The sequence below is a fragment of the Pogona vitticeps genome, chromosome 4 (assembly GCF_051106095.1).
Source record: "Pogona vitticeps strain Pit_001003342236 chromosome 4, PviZW2.1, whole genome shotgun sequence".
Taxonomy (NCBI): Eukaryota; Metazoa; Chordata; class Lepidosauria; order Squamata; family Agamidae; genus Pogona; species Pogona vitticeps.
This window is the reverse complement of record NC_135786.1, coordinates 46,066,289-46,089,005: the sequence shown is the minus strand read 5'-3', so window position 1 is coordinate 46,089,005 and position 22,717 is coordinate 46,066,289. Positions and strand designations below refer to the sequence as shown.

Below are 22,717 nucleotides of genomic sequence, written 5' to 3'. Positions count from 1 at the left end.
ATTTGAGAATGAGAGAGAAAGAGACAGCTGAAGTAGCGATGTAAACAAATTTCAATGTACATTAAAAGGATTAAATAAGAACCAAGAATTCTTACCACAAAATACTCTGGAATCATACACAGTATTCATCATCACTTTGACTGATGATGGACAATAGAGATGGGCACTTGCCATGGTTTGGCACTCCAGCGCAGTCCAGTGGATCAGGCCCATGTGATAGCACTCTTGATTTTGAGCCCCACCTCCTCCCATGGGTGCTCTGTCAGAAGCAGCATTCTGCTTCCTTCTCTGAATGGACACCTGCAGGAGGAGACAGGGTGCAGAATCCAGGGTGCCCATGCAACACCTGTTGGCCCAATCAGCCAAACTGCACCAGAGTGCCAAACCGTGGTTAAGTGCCCAACTTTAGTTAACAATACTGTCATCATTTTGAAAACCCATTACTAATTTACATGTCACTCCTTTTTCACCTCACTTGGTCTCTCCCTCTCTATCATGTCCTCTGTATAAACTTGTGGCCTAACTATTATGCTCCATGTGCCTGTGGAAATGGACCATAATCTATGAAAGCTCACACTGAAATAAATCTGTAAGTCTTTGAGATGCCACAACCTTTTGTTTTTGTTTTAATTAAACGCCTGAAGAGTCCAGAAAAGACAACAACAGGGGAAAAACACTTGAGTTGTTACAGCAAACTTATTTGGAACATGTTAGTATCACTGGCTGATATTTGCATTGCTATTATAGTCTCCCTTTGTCTTCAACCGAGCAGCAGGCTAACAGACAGTACTCCAAATGAAAATAACAAGAGAACATGAATTCTGAACCAGACTCTCACACATGCACCAGGCTCTCTGCTTTCATGCTGCGCTGTTGTCTGCCAATTTGCCTTTCAGCTGAACTTGTAATTAATGTCTGGTTCTGGTGACAAATCGAAGCAATTTTCTCACACCAGCTGTACAGAACAATCAGTTGGTCATAAGGGATTAGGGGTAAAATGGGGGGTTATATCCCACTAGTAAAAAGTTGGTGATCCAGCCCCCTTCTTCTTCTGGGAGGAGAGTTCATTTGAAAGCAAAGCATGGCATTTACTTATGGAGTTTTAACTAGAAATCATGTTCTTTAAAACAACAGGAGGCATTTTATTTGCCCTCACTCAGCAAAGGAGAAATCTAATTTTCATTCAGATTTCTGCATTAAGAACAGTATTTTCAGTAATACATTATTTTTTTACACCAGAAGGGATGAAAGGTAATGGCAAGAAAGCTGCTCATGCTCTTACAAGGATTACATGCAAGGACTTTCCATCTTCAGAATGGCATTTCAAATGAATGTTGGTTTTTGCTGTGGCGTTCTCCCCTACCATAACATTCCAAAGTGCTTCAGATCTATTGGGCCACCCAAGCCCAAGGCAAACAATCCTATCAGGAAGACAGTTTACAATAAGAGTTCAGTCATTCAAAGAGAAGAATCTGTTTTTGCCACATATTTCCCCACGTTGTCCTCAAAAAAGATGCAAACTGGACAGCAGCAGGTTCCTGATATGCTTGCAGAGATACAGAGCAGTGAGTCAATGGGATGTCTCATTTGTGTTCCACTTCCAATTCATCAGTCTGCCTTTTTTTTCTTGCATGCTAAGGCAAGAAGGCAAAAAGTTTCTCTTTTCAGATGACTAACTCCCAGAACCACTCAGTCAGTACTGATATTCTGGGAACTGTGCTCCCCCATTTCTTGGCAGGGGTTTTATGGGTTTTATGGCAGCATCTGTAAATGATGCCACCACAAAAGCTTCTGTCAAATAAAACTCATTAGAATTCAAAATGTCACATAATTCTTTGTAATAAAACAAACAAACAACAAAACATTTTCGATCTCCAGTGTAGCCACGTAGTACAGTGGCTCACCCTTGTACAGTTATTAGACCTAGAAACACAGACCACTGATTTAGACTATCTGGCTAGCCTAACAGATGCTTGTTGATTAAGGCAGAAGTAAGGAGTGTCCATAGGAAGTGCTAAGCAATAAGTGCCTGCTTCATGAAACAGGCAGCCAGGGATGTTGGCTAGTATTTGGGCCTGAGTCCCAAGCCTTGAGTCCAAGTCTCAAGTCCCTGCCTGAGGAATTCTGCAATTGTAGTCCCAAAAAAACCATGAGCTGCTGGTAAGGTCCCTCCATCAATGCCCCTGAGCTGGGCTTGCTGCCTTCTGAGAAGCCCCCTAACCCATGTCTCCCTAGCCTTTCCTGAGGCGAGCTCCTCCTCCTCCTCTGCTAGGTGTTGTGGAGGGGGGGCATTGCACCTTCACAATGTCAGTGCACCTGTCAGCAAGCACCCTTAGGTGTGACAGGAGAATTCTTCATGCAGCCCAGAAGTGCATCAAAAGGCACCTGCTGCTTTCCTCTGACATAGGAGGTTCCTCCATGACCAGCACCACCATGTCACAGAATCTCAATAAACCTATGTGTCTAGTGCAGCTATGGCAAGTGTGATCTGGCAGGCAGGAAGCTAGGTGTTCCACTTCCCTTCTTGCTTGTCCAATCATGCATCCTCTCTGGGTAGGCCCTTCACCCCCAGCCTTGCTTTCCCCCAAAGCAGAAGCAGCATGTTCAGACAATGACTGGCTGAGGTGAACTCAAGGCTTCTAGGGAAGCAAGGGATTGAGTGGGCACTGGCATTCCTCAGGGAGGGGAAGGGAAAACATGCCCGAGGGAAGGCTTTCCTAGTAGGGGTGTGCCTCTGCTAGGTGCTGTGTTTGCTGAGAGTGCTGGAATTTCATCTTTTCACCTATCCACCCCTCCATCCCATCTCAAAAACCTGCCCTCTCCATCACTACCACCTCCTCTGCTGCCATTTGCCCACCTCTCCTGCAGATGTCTTTCATTAAAAATAGGGACTCAAAAATGCAACTTTGAAAAATGGGTCTGAGTCCAAGTCAATTAAAAAAACAAACAAACTGAGTCTGAGTTGAGTCACCAATGGGACTTAAGTGGGACTTGACAGTGGGTCGCAAATTGTGAGTCCCCATTCCTGCAGGCAACTAGTTTAGTCTATCAAGTATCTGCTGTATCTTGCATTATTTCCTAACTCTCATTCGGTATGTTTGTAGATACACCACCCTATCTCTTGGTTACATGGGATAAAAGGTCTCTTTTCTGCCTCCTAAGTAGGGTTTTATCCCTCTCATACTGAGTGTGTAAGTGTATTTGAGTGACCTAGCTGCTTTTATTAAAGAGAGCAAAATGATTGCCAAGTATTATGTCTAGCTGGAATACCGAGAAGACAACAGTACTTCCTGTGAAGCTAATATATCTCAAAATTTCTTTAATCATTAATAAGAATAGGCCATCTCATTTTGAAAGTCATTTCAATACTTCTGATACTATCTGGCTGCTCTTCTATTGGTCAGTAAAAGAGATGGGCAAAGAGGGAAATTATTAGAGCAAGGGACCATGCCCGTTTTGCTTTTGTTTTTAAAGTCCAAAGCATTCATACGGGGCACTTTTTTGATCCTTTGCTGCATCTCTAATGAGAATAAATGAGGAAGAAAGCAAGGTCTGCCAGCTAACATGACTATTTCAGAATATTGCTCTATAGCTACCATTTATTTTAAACCTACACAGTTTGGAGTCATGAAAATCTCAGTTGCAATACTGTGTACAGTTAAGTGCACTTAAATTTCATTTTTATTAATGAGATTTGAGGGCAAATAACTGCATGCAGGATTGCAGTTATCAGTTTTATAGTTTGGAGTCCTGAGGGATTTGGGGCAGTGTCTGAATTGTGAATTTTAAAAGTCAGGTAACCAGAAGCTGTGTTTTCACAGATTTATGTGATTCCTCCCTACAAAATGGCAAGCAAGCATCATAAAAGCAGGCAGCTCATCTACACAATATCTCAGGGATGTGTATCTACATGCCTTTCATCAATCTGACATCTTCCTAACACTTACATGACCTCAGCGTCAATATCCAATCCTGTCTGAATTTTTTTTTTAATTAGCTCTCTGAACTCCTTGTGACTGCTGGTAACATGCACACTGACAAAGTCATGTTTCCATGTAGTAAAATGAACCCGTTTCCTTGCAGAACCACTCCTGAAAGTCACAAAAAGGCACGAATAAATTTGATTCTTTTATGGCATTCCAGAGTCCTTGCAAAACAACAATATTCAATGCTGTAAAACATCCAAGAGCATCATGGCTTACAGCTTTGTCTGTGAATGAGTGTGAGAGCCATACGAATGTTTGGGATTAGGCAGACCCATCACATATATGAAAAGGGGGTTTTTTTTGTGCTGTTCCAAAGGTCAGTCTCAGGACTGGGTCATCTGAGCAGGAAAAACAACCAAAAAAATACAGAAATAGCAAAACTGCACAACGTTTCTGTGCCTTTGTGTGTTTGCTGTTCACTTGGCACACCGATTCGTACTATACTTCGACGGCAATTTTAAAGGACTCTGAAATGTCACATTCTACAAAGAATAAAAAGCCAGATTAAAAACATCTAGAGAGTTAAAAGTGTCTAAAGGGCCAGGGGAAATTAATCAATGCTTCCCGAGGACTGAAAAGATAACAAAGTAGGTGCCAGGATTAGTTTTCTGAGAAGGCATTCCATAATTGTGGTGTCATCACTGAAAAGGTCCTCTCTCTGCTTCTTTGTAGCTCTTTCGCCCCAATGGGTAGGAAAAGGGAGGCTCAGCCTCCCGGGCTTCCAGGGCTGCTGCTACCGCCTCCGGGAGGTGAGCTGCCGGACCATCTTAGCTGGGCTCATCCTCCTGGTCTTCCAGCACTGCCACCGCATGCTTTCCCGGGGTTCGCCGAAAGCGCTGCCTTTCTCCCTAACTGTGCGGCTTCTCCGCCACCATGGGAGACTTTCCTAGGGCTTGCCCCAATCACCGCCTTTCTCCGCCGCCATCTGCTGCCAGGCCAGGGTTTCCACGCCACCAACACAGGCTTTCCCGAGCTGGTAGACCGGACCTACCAGGTGGGATTGGGCTGGTGGGGTTATGCTTGTTTTTAATTTTTTTATTTATTTCTGCAGCCCCAGGAGCTTGCAGTATTTTATTTTATTTTATTTTATTTTTTGGTATTTTTTTCTTCAGCCGGAATGGATTAATCAGTTTTCAATGCATTCCTATGGGAAATGGTGCTTCTACTTACAAATGTTTCAACTTATAGCCACCGTTCCAGAACAAATTAATTTCGTAAGTAGAGGTACCCCTGTATAAGTAAGCCTTGGGATTGTGATAGGTGGAAAATCACATGGTAAGCTTTATAGCTGAGCAGGGTTTTGAATAGCCCAAATATTAAAACCACTACAGCACAAAGGGCAAATTTTGAACAGTCTTCACGATCAGTGCCCTTCCTCAGCACAATCAGCTATCATGGAGATAAATAAGCCTGGATATTTTTGTCAAAGTATGGTAGCTGGTAATGTACTGGCTTAAGCTGCTAAAATGTTAAGACATCTTTCATTCCGACATCTCTGTGCAATTCATAAAGCAGGCAAGACAACAAAGTACCACTGTTCTTCATTCAGAGTAACAGTAGTATACACTACAAAGCTAGGATGAAGGGGGGAAAAACACCACCCCATAACACTCCATATTTCAATGATTTTGCAAGGGACCTGGTAAAAAGGTGACAGGTGTAAATTGATCTACTAGCAGACAATGGATCCATCCAGCTTAGAACATTCTTATAAAACAATTAATAACAAGTGGGGAAAAGTAAAAGTAATTTCTTTAGACCATGAACTGGGAGCATAGATCACCTGGAGCATAAGAACACAGAAAACATTCATACTGTTGCAGACTCTTGACCTGTCTAGCTTAGTCTAGCTTGGAAAGTTAAGAAGAATTCATTTAATGACATGTTGAAATAATTCATATCTGATCAGGGTTAGGACGATGCTCTAGATTCTGGAACACTGTTCTATTACTGTTCAGTTATTCCTTCTCTATCTAGAAATGTCAGAGATTGAATCTTTGACCTTCTTCATGCCCTTTTTGTTCAATAGATTACCTTGACAGTTGTTCTAATAACTAAAGGCCAACCTAGACAAAATACCATTCAGAGATTGAATAACTGTGCAAATAAATAGCTTTTAAAAAGTAACTTACAGATGCAAAGAATTTGGTTTGGATTAGAACCCTAATAGGGCTCCACTGCAGTCCCTATTCTGATCAGGGCACTGTACCTGCCATTTGTACAAGATAAAAAACATCAGTTCATTCCAGTGGTAGCTTTTCCCACTAATGCAGGTATCAAGGTTAAAGCCCCCATCTTCCAACAGTAGAGTCCCAAATCAACCCCCAACCTTCAATTTACTTCAACAAAAGCCATTCACATAATTTTCAAATTTCATAGATAGAACTGTGACTTGTTTGGCCCTAAGTGAAAGCAGACTGAATTAGTCAATAGAAGCCCAAATTCAGTTCAGTTTCTGTAGATAAAAGTTACCAGAACTATATTTATGGACTTAACTATTCCTACTTGTTTATAAAGTGAAGGGCTAAAAGTTTTGAAACACTAGGTAAAAATAATCATAGTAAACACGGTTATATATAAAAACAAAGGAAGAATGTGTCTTTACCCAGAATTCCAGATACTCTGTTGTGAAATCTGTTGACTGGATCAATAGGTTTTTGAATGAATGAATGATTCATTTTTTAAAAATCCATAGTTGTACAGATACACAAAGCCAGTTATTTCTCTTCTCATTGCAAACATGCCTTATGCACAACACAAGCAGTGTTCTGGGTATGGCTGATTGAGACAAATTACATGTGCCATCTGGAAAGCATGAAGGCCACTAAGGTTAGAAAACAATGAGGAAGGTAATAGTATTATGCAACTATCTCCCAGTTTGTGTCCTTCAGACATTTTGTACAACAACTCCCATTACCTATGGCTGGTATGGATTGGTTGTGGTTTAGTCCACCATGGATCACTGTCCTAGCCACCAGGTTAAGAAGATTGTCCTTGTGTATATACCAACATTCTGTCCTGTTTTCTTCTTTTCAGGCTTTTCCCTGGAATTGTATTATATGGGTTTTATAGCTTGATATACAATTCCTTATTTTTATAAGCTGCTGAAAAACATCTAGAACAGCAGCTGGGTGTCCTTTAGAGACAGTGTCATTTATTCTGGTTCATAGGTATATTTTTTTGGTACTGGAAGCGCAACACAAATCACATTTAAAAATTAATTATGATTTTGAGAAAAGCCATTCAAGACTACATTGACAACAATGTTTCCACTAAGGTGGCAACTCTTTGGAACTTCTAGAGCTTGTTTATGTACAAAAGATACAAATAGAGCTTGGCTCTGTGGAACTACTATTGTTTTAGAGATGTGAAGGGAAGCACTTCTTTATTCACTGTCTAATTGCATGGAGAAATAGGGGAATATAAATATAAATGTGCATTTGCTAGTTTATGCTCCGCACTGATTTGGGTCAGAGCAAAATTGTGTGCTTAGAACTAGTCCCCCATGTCCTGCTTTTATGAGGCTCTAATAGCTCCACACTAGCCCTAAGGTCAGCCCCATTGTCATGAAGCAGGTGCTCAATGGCGTGGGCTCAGTAAAGACATCAATCCCATTGTGCCTGTGTCAAACCTTCCTCTGTTGGTTTGCTTAGTGCACCTCTCCCTTCTGCTGAGGCTTTTTTGTGTGCCTTGGATGATATATAGTAGGGCTCACAATAACACAAGTGCCATATGCCTCCATTGTCTCTTATTAAATGAAGTTTCTCCAGATGTCAGAAGTCTATGGAACAAGCCTTTGAGGTTCACCATGATAATGACCCCAAAGTGGATTCACCTAATGTACTCTAAGATGTGGCTGCACAGAGGCTAATCCTGAACTTTAACACTGTGCTGGGGGTACAGATGTTCTTTAAAAGTGTTATGTATAGCATGTTATCTTCAGTACAGTAATTCTTTGTCAAACACAGCATGTCATGTGCAAAGACCTGATATTTCCAGTTGAGAAAGATTCTGGCACAGTGGGTGGATGATAAGGTTAAAAGGTAAAGGTTCCCCTTGACAATTTTTGTTCAGTCGTGTTCGACTCTAGGGGGCGGTGCTCATCCCCGTTTCCAAGCCATAGAGCCAGCGTTTTGTCCAAAGACAATCTTCCGTGGTCACATGGCCAGTGTGACTTAGACACGGGACGCTGTTACCTTCCCACTGAGGTGGTCCCTATTAATCTACTTGCATTTGCATGCTTTCGAACCGCTAGGTTGGCGGGAGCTGGGACAAGCGACGGGAGCTCACTCTGTCGCGTGGATTCGATCTTATGACTGCTGGTCTTCTAACCCCTGCAGCACACAAAGGTTTCTGCGGTTTAGCCCACAGCGCCACCATGTCCCTTGAGGGTGGATGATAGCTGGATATTTTTATTATTTTATGTTATTATAAATTTCCCCCCTCTCCCACTTTTTAGTGGGAATTACAATAAGTGCAAAAATGTGGTGAATACGTTATTGTCTAGTGGACAATTTAGAAATCATCTATTGCCAGCCCTGAATCAAGTGTTTCCTCTTAAGCTGCATTTTCTGCTCTACCTGCTCAGAAAAGATCTTCTAGATAGCTCTCAGAGAGGTGCTATCCTGGCATAATTTTATGCACAGACATGTTCCCATGAAGCAGCTATTTGTGTATAACTTCCAGGTATCCTGTTAAGCTATCAGATAAGTGGCCATGTGCAAACAACCACAATTAAAACAACAAAACAAAAATAAATACTCTCATAGCAGCTCTTTCTTTCTTTCTTTCTTTCTTTCTTTCTTTCTTTCTTGAAAGGGACTACAGTAAGGGCAAAAAGTGTAGTGTGCAGATTAGAGACAAAATATTGCTAGCCTTGAATCCACTGTAGTGCTTTCTAATTTGTCACCAAACCAATCAAGGGATTGATTTTTGGGCTCCAATACCTGAAAGATCAACAGTAGAAACCTGCCCTTAACCTGGGATCTTCATTAGATACCATATTTGTATGTCCTGTCATTAAGAGTTACTAAACTTGTGGCTACATCAGACAGGATCTTTTCTTTAGCAGCACCCTATTTTGATCTTGTTGACTTATTTTATCTATGGATGGGATGTTTATATAATCAGTACTTTGGAAGTTCATTACTTGTGTTAATAATGCTTGTTGTAATTTTGAGAGTCCATTACCGGAACTTGTTCCCATCCTGAAAACCTTGAACACTGTGTATATAAATCTATGGTCTAAATAGTATGCTCCATGCATCTGAAGAAGTGGACTATAATCCATAAGAGCTCACAAAGGTGGTGTGTGAAAGAGAAAGTTGCTGAATGAAAGAGAAGCGAGACCTTTTTAAGGAGAAAGGTAAAGTAAAAATATCTAAAATAAATAAACACGTTTGTTCTTTTTAAGTTTTGTTTCCGTTTAACTTCTTTTGTCAACTTCGTCTCTAAGAAAGTCATACTGGCTCCATCCCTACCAAGTTCTAGATCAGCAATAAAACTATATTCTTTTACTAGAAATTTAGCTTTTAAAATAGTTTCAGCCCCCTTTTAAAAGAATATCTTGCCTTTGTTTTGTAATGGCCAAAATGGATTAGAATGGATATAACTGTACAGCATCCTGGATGGGCAGGAAAATCATATATACATGCTTTAAATATACTACTAAATAAATACTGTAGAAAATAATTTATGTGTTCTATGTATATAGGGACGTGGTGGCGCTGCGGGCTAAACTGCAGCAGCCTGTGCTGCATGGTCAGAAGACCAAGCACTCCTAAGATTGAATCCATGCGATGGAGTGAGCGCCCGTCGCTTGTCCCAGCTCCTGCCAACCTAGCAGTTCGAAAGCATGTAAATGCCAGTAGATAAATAGGGACCACCTCAGTGGGAAGGTAAACAGCGTTCCGTGTCTAAGTCGCACTGGTCATGTGACCACAGAAGATTGTCTTCGGACAAATGCTGGCTCTATGGCTTGGAAACGGGGATGAGCACTGCCCCCTAGAGTCGAACACGAATGGACAAAAAATTGTCAAGGGGAACCTTTACCTTTACCTATGTATATTTTAACTTCAGGATATAAAGAGCACTTGCTGTCTCAACACAACCAGACACCTTAACAAGGATTTTTCAAGCTTGATGAGATTTCATGCCTCTAGTGAGTGCTAGAGAACCAATGTTATTGGCGCAAAACTAGTATCTTTCTCCTTTGAGAAGCAAGGTGCATGAAAACACCCACAGCCAGGTACAGATATGTTCCCATGAAGAAGTTATTTGTGTAGAGCTTTCAGTCCCCCTGCCAATCTACCAAACAAAGGGCCATGTGCCATGGAAAGGAAACAACTTTGAAATGCAAACCTTCAATTATTTTAAGTATTAGACATCTCTGAAAGAAAGTAGCAGGCATCTTCATTTTGCATCTTTGACACTGTGTTAAAGTACTACTTGCACAGTTTTTCTTAATTTATTACAGAGAAAGAGAGTCATACTCCACTTCTCTTGTTGGGAGTGCCACAAAATAAGCTCACCTTCTTATGAGGTTAAAATAATAGCTTCTTGTGGTCCCTCATTTTGCCACACAGTGATGAAACAAAAGCAAGGATCTACATCCTTATTGCAACTTTCTGAGAAACTCAGAAGATCAATGTTTGATTTCATCCGATTTCCCCCCTCCTACAGTCAAACCAAATACACATAAACACGTTAACAGAAAGTTGCTTGTGTGGCTGAAATATTTATGTTTACAAACGTTGCTTGTAAGCTGATAGATACTTAAGGGCTGACACTTGGATACTTAAGGGCTGCTAAAAAACAAAATAGACTACACCATATTATGCCTCCCTTAACAAAAGGGCAAAGGTTACCTCAGTTAATAGTCTGTACTGTCGATTCCTTTTATTAAAACAGCAATCTGTCAACAAGCACAGTAAATAATGTTGCTGCTTTGAAGCACTGAACAAGCCTACCATCTGTAGACTTTGAAATGCAGTCAGCTATCTCTAAGGTCTGAGTTCTTTTTAAATGAAATCGTAACAAGTAAACCATCTGAACAATAACAAGGTGTATTTAAGCTTTTTTGCCATTTTTGTTCAAAGGGCATTGCAGTTTTGAACAAACTGTGTTCAAATAGTTTCTGTGATGATTTAGAAAATGAAACAGTAAGTGGAAGCTTTCTTTTCACGGCCAAGAAAGTAAAGCACCTTTGGAGCAAATGGAATGGAACTGTTTCATTAATGGTATGTTTGAAAAATTTGGATTATATGGGTTTTGATCAAAAGAAGAACTGTGGGAAAGTAAGATGGATTACATCTAAGAAACAGGGTATCCCCTAGTGCAGAGGTCCCCAACCCCCGGTCCGTGGCCCGGTGCCAGTCTGTGGCCTGAGCTGGACCGGGTCATGGAGACAGACCTCCAGCCCCATCCCATGCATGCACGAAGCACCTGCACAAGCACCACACCACCATTTGCATATGCTCACAAGCACCCACGTGCCCACACAAGGGCCACACCGTCATTTGCTCATGAGCACGAGCGTGCCCTCATTTGCATATGAGAGATCACACTTGTTCGCACATGCGCACAAGTGCTGGGGTGCCCCACCTTCCCTAGCCGGTCTATGGGGTGAAAAAGGTTGGGACCCCTGCCCTAATGGAATGGCATCCCAATCCAGGGGTGGGCAATTATGGGGGCCAGAGTTCCTCAGGTAACATGGGAACTATCCTGGCTAAGTAATTTCTTAGGATGTAGCACAAGAAAGAAAGAAAGAAAGAAAGAAAGAAAGAAAGAAAGAAAGAAAGAAAGAAAGAAAGAAAGAAAGAAAGAAAGAAAGAAAGAAAGAAAGAAAGAAAATTTCCTAACTTTAATTTATATCAGCCATTGTCAACCTTTTTTGGCTGCAGCTATAAACACATTATATAGGCCGAATCAGGATTGTATACGTCACATAATGAACCTTATAAGGTGGTGTGAATAATTGTTTCTAGTCTCTGCCCCCCTTCAAATGTGCCAGGACACCCCCCCCAAGGGGCTAAATTTGATATCTAAGAAGATAAACTCTGGTTGAAAATCCCATTTTATAACAAGTAGATATACAGGCAGGCAGGCTGACAACACACCATATGTCACTCTTATACTTACTAGATGTAGCTGCAATTCTGTGTATTGTTACCTGTAGGTAAACTCCACTGAACTCAACAGTATGGGCTTTTATTTCTGAGTATATAAGTGCAAACTTGCAAGACACATGGAGTTTTAACACAAGATATTCAGACACCTGAAATGCAACCTTTTTGTACATTATCACTGAAACCTTTACTGTGAAGCACAAGCCCTATTTAAGGTGAGGGGGTATCCAAACACTGATTTAAAAAGAAGAGAGGAAAGAATACTCGAAGCACCTGAAATGTTTACTCTACATTTTTGGAAGTCAGGTTCCAAAAAACAGGAAAAGTACAATGAACTATAGTTGCACATTCTCATCACTGTACTCAAGCAGTTTTGTTTGAAGTAGGTGCAAAAGCAAGTATATAATAAAAAATACCACTGGTATAAATTTTAATAGCTATCACAGAATAATATATTCATTAAAGGTAGGCGGCATGTCTGTAGACAGCTGTGTTATAAAAAAACAGCTGGTTCTGATTTTGTATATACCACAAAAATGTTTTAATGCTTTTCAAGCTTTTGAATCAACATTTTCATACGTTTGTATTTCATCTCCATTCAAGAAGGAGTTGAAATGCTGCAACGTGTTGGGCATTAAAAAACAAGAACAAAACTTTCCCCACCTGCTGAGAGTTGTTTTTCTCTTTTTCCTTTTTGTGGCTATTAAGGTTCTTTCATTTTTGCTGATTTCCTACCCACAAAGAATCTTATACAAAAGAATAGCAATAACGGGATTAAGCCAGGGTGAAGCCTTTAATAAAAGCATATCAGGGAGAAACAAAAGACGTCTGAGGAAGTGGGCTTGTCCATGAAAGCTCACATTAAAATATAACAATGAGGTTTTAAGGTGCCACAACAGTTTGTCTTCTTTCTTCCTTGTCTACTTTTTGCCTGATATGGTAGCACCGACTAACATGGTTAGCTCTTCCAAAATTACAATTAATGAAAGCAGTAACTTACATTGACAGATTCCTTGCCATTATACTTCACTCGGATCCTAGGTTCCTGTACGACATCCAGGTTGGACCCTATGACAGTCAGAGGTGTGTGGCCACTGAGGGGAAGCAGAAGACATTCAGTTAATAAGGTCTGGCAAGGGGAACTGGGCCAGAGCCCAGTGCCCATGTTTCTGGCAAATACAAATGCTTGTTGAACTCAGCAAGATGTTTTCGACAGGCTATACAGGAACTAGGTGACAGAGTGGATTAATATGCTTTCACCCTGACTCTGGCCAGAGCTGTCTCACAAGTTAATTGGATTTTCTGGTCTCATCTGTCCCTCTATTGGGCGGTTACCTCTCCCATGTAAAATTTCTTGGGGTTGGCAGGAGGAAAAAATAAATACCCAGGACTAAATAAATAAAGACAATAAATTAATCATTCTGCTCAATGCAATAGCACACACTCCTAAGTCGGAGAAGCTGTGCGTTACAGAACCCTTTTGAAGAACAGACTAACATTTTGCTAGTAACTTTGTAAGCCTCTTCCCTATACTCCTTTTAAAACATAATTGTTTGCAAATTGCTACTTATGGGGCAGAGATTTAATTGGGAAAAAAACATTGATGTCTCTCAAATAAGAAAAGGCACATAATGACTTAAAGAAAGTGAAAGCGAAGTTGTTCACTCCTTCCTAGATTCTATCTCACAACAGGTAAGGTTGTTTGAAATTAAATTTCCTTCTAACCTGCAGAGTAGCAGAGTTGTCAGAGAGAGGTGGGTACTGTGTTATTCCACTTTTGATGGGGAAAATGAACAAAAGCCAACCCAGATGGCTTGGAAAGGTGATCAGGAATTGCATGACAGTTCTGCCTGTGACATATGTTGACACCCTTGAAACTGACCTTGAAATGCAGAAAGCAAATGTCAACAGCCACAGTGTTACATGATGCTTTGTTAAATTTAAGGCGTTCTCAGGATGACTGTAATGTCTGGACTCTCCATATTTCTAAGGAATTTATGTGTGCCTCCAGAATCTCACCCAGCCATTATGATAAACATACTCCAAGCTCCTCTATCATATCACTTCTTCTCACTTAGCATTATTTCTGGTTATTCCTTTGATTCATAATATCCCAGGGATTTGTATGCCTCAGTTTCACAAATCCCCCCCCCCCCACTCCAGGCCTGGCTTTCAGCTTTTGAACTGGCAATGAGAGTAACAACTACCAGCCAAGTCATCTTTGCTCCTTGCAGCCAGAAAGCCAGAGGGTTGAACATGTCTGAGGGGCACACAGTATGATAGAATTTGGGCAGCTTTTGTATGGCACCCTCTGAAGCCAATGAAGTTACAATGGCAAAGAAAATGACCCCGCATAGTAGACAGGGGTCCGTCAGTGCCCTGCACCTCAAAGAACTCTTATAGAATGAAGCTACGCATGAAAAGGCTGCCTTGAACAGCATCTGCTTTTTTAATGCCTTGGTTGTCACTGTTTTTGTTTGATTCCTGAGTCTCTGACGCTCTTAAGAAGAAGCCTTTAATGAGTAATTGTGCACTTCTTCAGCAGATGGGAGTGATCACAGGGCTCCACGCACTCTCCCAAAAATCTTGTCACAGATTGCCATGGGTTGTAATTACCTCAGTAATTACAACTGAATTAAAAACTCTGATTTTTCTAACTCAAGGAATAGGGGTGCTCTAACTGTCCAGCAATGATGAATTCATGGATAGGACACATGACATAGTCCCCCCCCCCCCCCAATACGCTGAAGGTTCTTGAACTTCTAGAGTTATTGTTCAGGGAGCCAGTAGTGGCAATGGTGAATTCTTCAAGATGTTCAGACACTATCAACCCAGAAAATCCACAAGAACTGCTGTATGATGCTCCATTCTTACTTATAAATCTTCCGTAAATAAATTCTTTAGAAGCTTGAGAAGGCTGGTGTTGGCACAGCGAAGCAGAGCAAAGTGAATTGCAGACAGCAGCTCTTTCTCTAACAGAGGGGATTTGATTCTCTTGCACTGAGTCACAGTCTATGTTTCTTTTCTGTTGGAAGGGACAGTAATCAGAGCTTTGTGGTATACTGGTTAAACTGCAATACTGCGGACAAGACTCTACTCATGACCTGAGTTCGTCCCTGACGGGTTCAGGTAGCCAGTTCAAGGTTGACTCAGCCTTCCATTCTTCCGAGATCTGTAAACTAAGTACTCAGCTCTGACAGCTGGGGGGCAATGTGTAGCCTGCATAATTAAACTGTAAATTTCCCAGAGAGTGTTTTAAATGCTATAGTATATAAGTAGTATACTTTGCTTTGCTCTAATCATTTTCTAAATTAATGGTGTTAAATATAGTGTTGACAGTAGAATAATCATCAGTGAAACTCGAAGAGCTGAGAACTCTCCCCCCTCCCCAAGATAAGCATGCAGAAAGTGACAGTTTATTTAAGGTGTTTTTTTTTCAGAATTTGTACAGGAGCTGAGCATTTCTTCTTCTGCAATGATTGTGACATGTATTTACAGAATTTGTGACTTTAAAAGCATCACTTCTGTCTGAAATTTCACTCCAATTTGTCTCTTCCCTCTTTCTAGAAGGTGACATTTAGAGAGAAAATTGATGTGATTTTTTTCATGATATAGGCAACCTACCCTTTATTTCAAAGTAATACCTACCAGCTAGCATTGAAACTGTTTTAACAAGACAAAAAGTTAACTGCCCAGAGTAGATTTGTCTAGATGGGTGGTATAAAAGCCAAATAAATAAAGAAATAATGCTCCTTTAAAAAAATGTTTAAAGAATTTTGCAAAATGGCTTTGCCTAACTAACATCTCCATCATATGAAGGTTTTTAGTGGTAAGATGTGTAAGAAACAAGGATTACTTGTGCCTTTTATATGGGATCTGGACAATAAACTACTGCAATACTAATTCTTCTCAACCTCTTTCATACCTAGTGTTTGCTTTTCTTATGCTGTTTGGCTGGGAGCAAGCAGTAAGCTAACAAACACACATTTGGATGAGAACTCTGGCACCATGAGGATTAACAGTGCCATTACTAATCACTCGAAGTAGGCATGTAATTTGTTAACTATGCAATGAAGTACTGCACTTTGAAATAACACAAAAACTGTTGTGCCCAGGATACAGAAGTGAGTCTGTGACTTAAGCTTTTTCCAATTGAGGGTTCCAAAGTATGTCATCAAGATGTTACCATACTTGAATTAACGTTTGTCTCGTATTACCACACATATATCTTCGCTTGTGCTGCAGAGTTTTGAATTTTGGTTAAAAGATCTCTAGCTTTGCAGAAGAATTAGCTTCAAGTCTTCCTAGGCGAGACCACGCCTTTTGCTTCTCATCAACTGGCACTTACAGTCTCAAAAACGCACTTTCCCACTATTCCACTTTCCATGTGTTCTGGTCCAAACCATGTCTATTGAGGTTCTTATTAAAGGCCCATTTACCTGGCTATGCTCCACTCCGGCTCAATACGCTGAACTTTTGGGTCATCAATGTATTCAAACTGCAACATGCTCTCTATGTGGGCCCGGTCCACACTGACTGAGACATGCACAATGCCTAGGCCATGAGTTGAAGGTGCAGACACACACACAATGTCATTCATGGATCTCCTGTAGGAGAGAATGGACAAAAAGTGGAATCTTTAACAAGTGGTGTCCAAAGAGATAGCCATGTTAGACTGTTTCAGCATATTGGCAAAATTAAGGAGGAAAAAGAGGAAAGAAGGAAGGAAGGAAGTGCAAAATGTTGTGGTACTATAAAGACTAACACACAATTTGTTTGAGCGTTCATTGATCAAAATCCACTTCCTCAGACACATGGAGTGCCCCTACTACACCGTCTATAGTTATACATATCCCCATGGCGGAAGGTATAATCACCAAGTGAAGAGACAGATAATAAACAAAGTGACAACACATTGTTAGCGGAAAGATACACACCATTCCACTGTTATTCTGATTTATGTGGGACCAACCTGTGGGTCCCTTCTGGTGGAGCTCCTTAAAGAAAGCAGTAATAAACATCATTGGCTGCAACATTTAACAGTGCCACAATGTGGATCAGGTACAGCATTGGCATGCAACAGTGGTAAAATGACTGAATACTAACGCCTACCTGGGAACTGCAAGGAAGCTGCCATGGTGCTTCCTGGGAGTGATAGTTCTTCAGGAGGCACTCTCCCAGAAAGCATTGGAGCACCTCCTTCTGCAGCACTTCCTTCAGCACCTCCACTGCAGACTGTAGAGTTCCACTTCAGTCTGCAGTGGAATTCTTGCCTCCTTTTGTTGCAGTTAAAAGAGAATAAATGAAACCTGCACAAATACATATTGCTGTGTAGACTGCTCCTCTTCAGAATTCCTGCTAGCTCTACTCTTTGTGGTCTAAACCCCACCAGTCAATCAGCATTCTGTGCCTGCTGAGAACGTTCAGTTATCACAGGGCTGTGTTGGACACATCCCTCCTTGCCTTGTCAAACCTTCACCCCAAGATTTCTCAGGACATCTTTCAAATCTGCAGGCCCCCAAACTCTGGAAATACTTCTCAGGGAGGGTGATAGGTGATGTCATATCAGTAACATAAGGATTCATACTTAGGAAATGAATTCATTATTAATACATTGAATGTATAGTATCCTTTCCCAGGACATGAACAAATCTACTTTTTTTAAAATATAAAAGATTCTTCTTTATATCCTTCTTTATAAATGGATTCAAACTATTTTTTCAACCCCATTTGAGGACTTTTCCTCAAAGAGGAAATGTTCCATTCTCAAAGAGTTTACAAATTTTGGGGTGGGGGCAAATGAGAAACAGAGAACAGAGTAACAGTTAAGAGAAGTGGGGAAGAAAAGAATGAAAGATGCAAAGATAAGAAGAGACGACTATGTGTGCTATGTGTGTATATAGCCTGGGTCCTACTAAGAGCCAACCCCCCCCTTAGAGACAAACGATGCTCAGCCACTCTCTGCCATGCCCTTTTCCTAACCGCCAGTGGCCTCATGTGAGTACAGGCATTTTTTGCATGCCAGAGAGTAGACTTCAGAAAATCCTGCTTAGCCCTTGTGTGAGATCCAAAGCGACACATCACTGCTGGCAAAGAGTTACTGCAAGCTCCCTGTGATCAGTTAATTAGCTTTCTGCGCTATTACCATGTCGTCATGGTGAATCTCTCCACTCCTCCGATCAGAGGCTGGAGAATAGAGGGAAGCTGTAATTATAGTGAATCTCATTAGAAACTGCTTCATCTAATCAGTCTCCCTGCACATCATGACTATGTACCAAGTTCATCACCTACAAACCATGCCATGAAAAAAGGGAGGAGGGAAGGAAAATGAAAAGAAAAAGATAAAGGCCGTATTATGACCTTGTATGGAAAGGCAGGGATAAATAGTATACTGTTATATTCTTGGCAGTGTTGGGCTACTTATTTATATGAGGCAAATATATAATTCAGTGAATTAGGGACAGTGACAAAATGTAACAATTTAGAGGAGTGTTTATTTTGATGAGATAAATCAAGTAATGATACCTATCATTGCCAAATTTGTCTTGGATCTGCACATTTTTTTAAAATGTTCTTGACAACAATAACAAAACCATTCACAACATAACAAAAACAATACTTTTTCCTTCTATGAAAGCCATTTTTCAAGTATTGTATAATTCAGCTACTTTCAGAAATCTTTGGGGTGTTAAAACTGGCTAGATAGCTCTTTATCACAGATAATGATTGGCCCAAAGGGATGGGGGAGAATAGCAACAACTATCTGCAAGTGATGCTTTAGTTGTGTATTTCGTGCATCTGCCTGGGTTAGATTAGATGACTCAAGGAGGTCCTTACAAATTAACAGTTCTGTAATTCTATGCAAATCTCACCTCTTGTTTTTACAGAACACTTGCTTTGCCTTGTTTTTACTTTGCCAGGTGTTTTGTTCTTCAAGTCTGTAACGAGGGCAACAACCAGCAGAATCATAGCTAACTTAAACCTCATAGATTGCAGTGAATCTGTGCTAAATAGGACCATCCTTCAGAGTAGTAGCAGATTCACTCTACATAGGGAGGGCCTGGAATTAATTGTGTCGATCCTCACTATTCTGGTTCTGTATGTCCCATTCTTTCAAATGCTTTCCCCTTTATTCTTCTATTTCCTCCCCAGAGGCATCCCACCTCTCTGGATCTTTGAACAGAGTGTACTGTCCAAGGTTGCCTCCCCTAATGAGGCAAAAGGTGAATAGGCCACAATGTCTCCTCTTTAACCAGCTTGCACTTAAGGCTGATATGGCTTTGTATATCTTCCAAAAGGAAAAACCAACAATGCATAAATGTTGCAGGTCATTGAAGCAGCACCTTCATTGTCCATGTCTCTTAGACTTGTGCAGGTAGTGGAAAACACTGGCAAACCTCCAAATAATTTAGGAAAACAACAGACCTCAATTCTGGAGCTATAATCTCATCCTGTTTGGTCAGATCATTGATACCACACAAAACACCCTGTTCACTTGTTCTCTGCTCATATGTTTGCAGTTAACCAAAATCATGTATGACATTCAATTACAGGTTATTTTGTATTTCTTTTAAAGCCACTAAATAACGTGTTTCAGTTGCCAATTTCTTGTCAAGTTTAAGTCAACGGGACTGACTCTAGGCATTTAGAAGAACAAAAGGAAGAGCTCCACGGAGGTCAGAGCTGCATTATCAGCAACAATTTGCTTATATAGAAACAATGGCTTCTATGTATGTCAAGGCTTAAAACGTCATCAGAGAGGCAAAAGCTTTGAAGGAACATCTCATCTACAGATTTAAATGAAAGTGATAGTAAAATTTAACAGCATATTCTGTTTTCCTATTTCTATGTTCCAGAGGTATAAACAAACCCATTATTGAACAAGATGGGGAAACACTAAGCCTCTTAAATTCTACTTATTCATTAATATGCTATCCTTAATTTGCTACTTCCCAGTCCAAGGATCAGATGGGTGCTAGGCAGTTTTATCTCTTCAAAGAGGCTATGGATAGCAGCAACTGTGATATGTAATGCTGCATGAGAGACACTGGCTTTACAACAGGTAAAAGGGTAATAGAAACAGCAAGTGGTTTGCTAGTTCTTTCTTTTCCCTGCATTGGACAAACTGCCTATCGATTCAGGTGGGGAGAAACAACTGAGTGGTGAATCCTAGTTTTCCATTTTGCGAGCAAAGTGCGTACATTTCTCAGAGCTTGGAAAAGTTTTTTAAACTATAGCTGTCAGCTATAGCTTCTCTAGAACTCAAAAGCTGTAGCTTTTCTGTGGTCTGAAATTTCCTGTTCCTCTTCAAAATCAGAGTGGCCAAATAACCACCTCATTGCTTTTATCATAATCAATTGTGTTTATGCCCCAGTTTTCTTCCACCATGGTAATGTAACATGTCTAAAGTATAAACTGAAAATCTAGATTTATTTACTTTTTTAGAAGGAAGAATCACAATATTAATCATATATATTAAAAAACAGATTGGCAACTACTGTACTTAGGTCATAAGGTAAAGAAATGTAAAGTTTCATCCTTCTTTCATGCCTTTCACACACTGGCCATCCTTCTTTCATTCGCTCAAACACTGGCCACCACCATGCTACAGTAATAGTTTAAAGAAGTTCAGACATGCCTTTTTTTTGTTACATTTTCGTTAGAGACCAAGGGGATAGAGAACATTCAAAGCAACATTCAGCACAGAATATACTTGGGACTTAAGGAGGAGATAGAATTTTAATATACCAAAATAAAGCAACATATTAAAATTACTTAATGTTAATTCCGCTCATTGTTATGCAACCCTTATCACTGTCAGCAACAAGATGGCTTAAGGAGATTAATGAAATGTTGGGCATTTCTAGCTGGAACAGTTTAAATACTGCCTGGTAAAGCACAGCACATACATATACACACAGATCAGACCCCTTACCCATAAAACTCGCAGGTCTGGTTACCCAGCAACACCGACACACTGCTGCCAGCCCCCAAAAAATGGCCAGTGATGGTCACCATAGTCCCTCCTGACTCTGGCCCACGGCTGGGACTCAGAGAGCTCACTGAAGGATTCTTTGGAAGAAAAAGAAAAGAACAAGATAATCTGGTTTGGCTCAACACTAAGATACATTTTCATACATATGGATAGGTCATGAAGGACCTTTAATTGAATGCTCAAAACTCTTGATGAAAGAGTATGAATAGTGACCGTTTGCATATAATACTATATTTTTTTATTTTATTTTGTGTAAAGAATATCATCAGTGCTGCACTCTGATGTGGAGAAACTGAGGCTCAAATCATTGATGAATTTTGCAACTTGTTGGTTTTATAGTGGGATAATCGCCCAGTCTAATGTGCCTCTTGTGAAGTTAAAATACTGCTTTGAATTCTTTAGTGGAAGGCACTGTAACAAATACCAGCAAAATACACCCTTCAGTGTCACAGCTTATCTTTGCCCTAAAACTAAAACACTTGTCTACACAATACAGTACTTCTGATTGCTGTGTTCCTGCAGTCATATGCAAGGCTGGATTGCAGGACATTTGGAGTGAATATAAAGGTTCGTTAAAGCTTTTTCATAGCAATGTTTAGGTGGTGCTATTATATTATCTTTTTTAAAAAAAGCTATTGTAATTAATTGAAACTATACTGAAGTTCAAAGTTATAGTCAGCTTCATTACTTTGAATTCCTTCTGTTCTTAGATTTTTGGTTAATTTTTTTTGCCAGAGCAAGACTCCATAGATGATTAAACCATGAGTCAATTTCAGTGTTTGATCATGGCTTTGCAGAATATTCTTCCTGTTTCCCAACAGATGGCTATGAACATAGTTGTCCAGACTTGCATAAACCTAGACCTTTTATAGATTCTGTAGGATTTGAAGTGTGGTTATTTTACACACAGCATTTTTAACTATAAATAGCCAGAAAAACTAAGGTCAACCGATAGAGCTCACAGTTAGTAATTGTAGCTTATTCTTACTAAAAAACAACAACAATGATAATAACAAAGCAAAGTGTCCTGCTTTTATACCAATTGTAAATTGATTTACAATTTATTTAGGCAGGCTACACATTGCCCCTCTGGAGAGCTGAGTACTCAATTTGGAAGGCTGAGTCAACCTTGAACCAGCTACCTGGTTCCTATCAGGATCAAACTCAGATCATGAGCAGAATCTTGCCTGCAGTACTGCAGTTTAACCACTGTGCCATGAGGCTCTTCTTAAATTTGTTTTCAGTTCACGGGTGGAACCAAATTCTTCTGCTAATTCTTCTATTACAGCTCTCCTCTGTTTTTGGCAAAATCTCAGTTGATTTCCTGGTAATAGTGCTAGAATGGGACATTAATTATAAATGACCTTTACATTGTTCTCAGTGGTCAGATGAATCAAGTGTCCTGGCTCTGAAAAGAGGTCCATTCTGTTCTAAGTCATTCTTTTTGGTTTCAAGGGGTTTAGAAGGCACTGAAGGAGATGATTTCCAGAATAATCAGAGGAACAGGTTTCCTCCAGGTGTGAAACTGCCTTATATCAGGCTCTCAGTTTTATGCTACATAACGATGCTCTAATGGCAGCATTGTACACCAGGTAAGTGATTGAACTCAG

At 40.3% G+C, this 22,717-nt stretch overlaps 1 protein-coding gene across 2 annotated transcripts in view; it reads right to left on the bottom strand.

Annotated features, from left to right (window-relative positions):
- The window catches only part of PLXNA2 (plexin A2), a 520,505-nt gene that overhangs the window by 97,283 nt on the left and 400,505 nt on the right, over window positions 1–22,717 (bottom strand). For both annotated transcript variants that reach the window (XM_020807529.3, XM_020807530.3), the window contains exons 15-17: window positions 21,048–21,184; window positions 16,552–16,719; window positions 13,113–13,206 (exon numbers count right to left, since the gene is read on the bottom strand). In XM_020807529.3, the coding sequence (XP_020663188.2) occupies window positions 13,113–13,206; window positions 16,552–16,719; window positions 21,048–21,184 (399 nt within the window). The remainder of the gene's footprint in view (window positions 1–13,112; window positions 13,207–16,551; window positions 16,720–21,047; window positions 21,185–22,717) is intronic.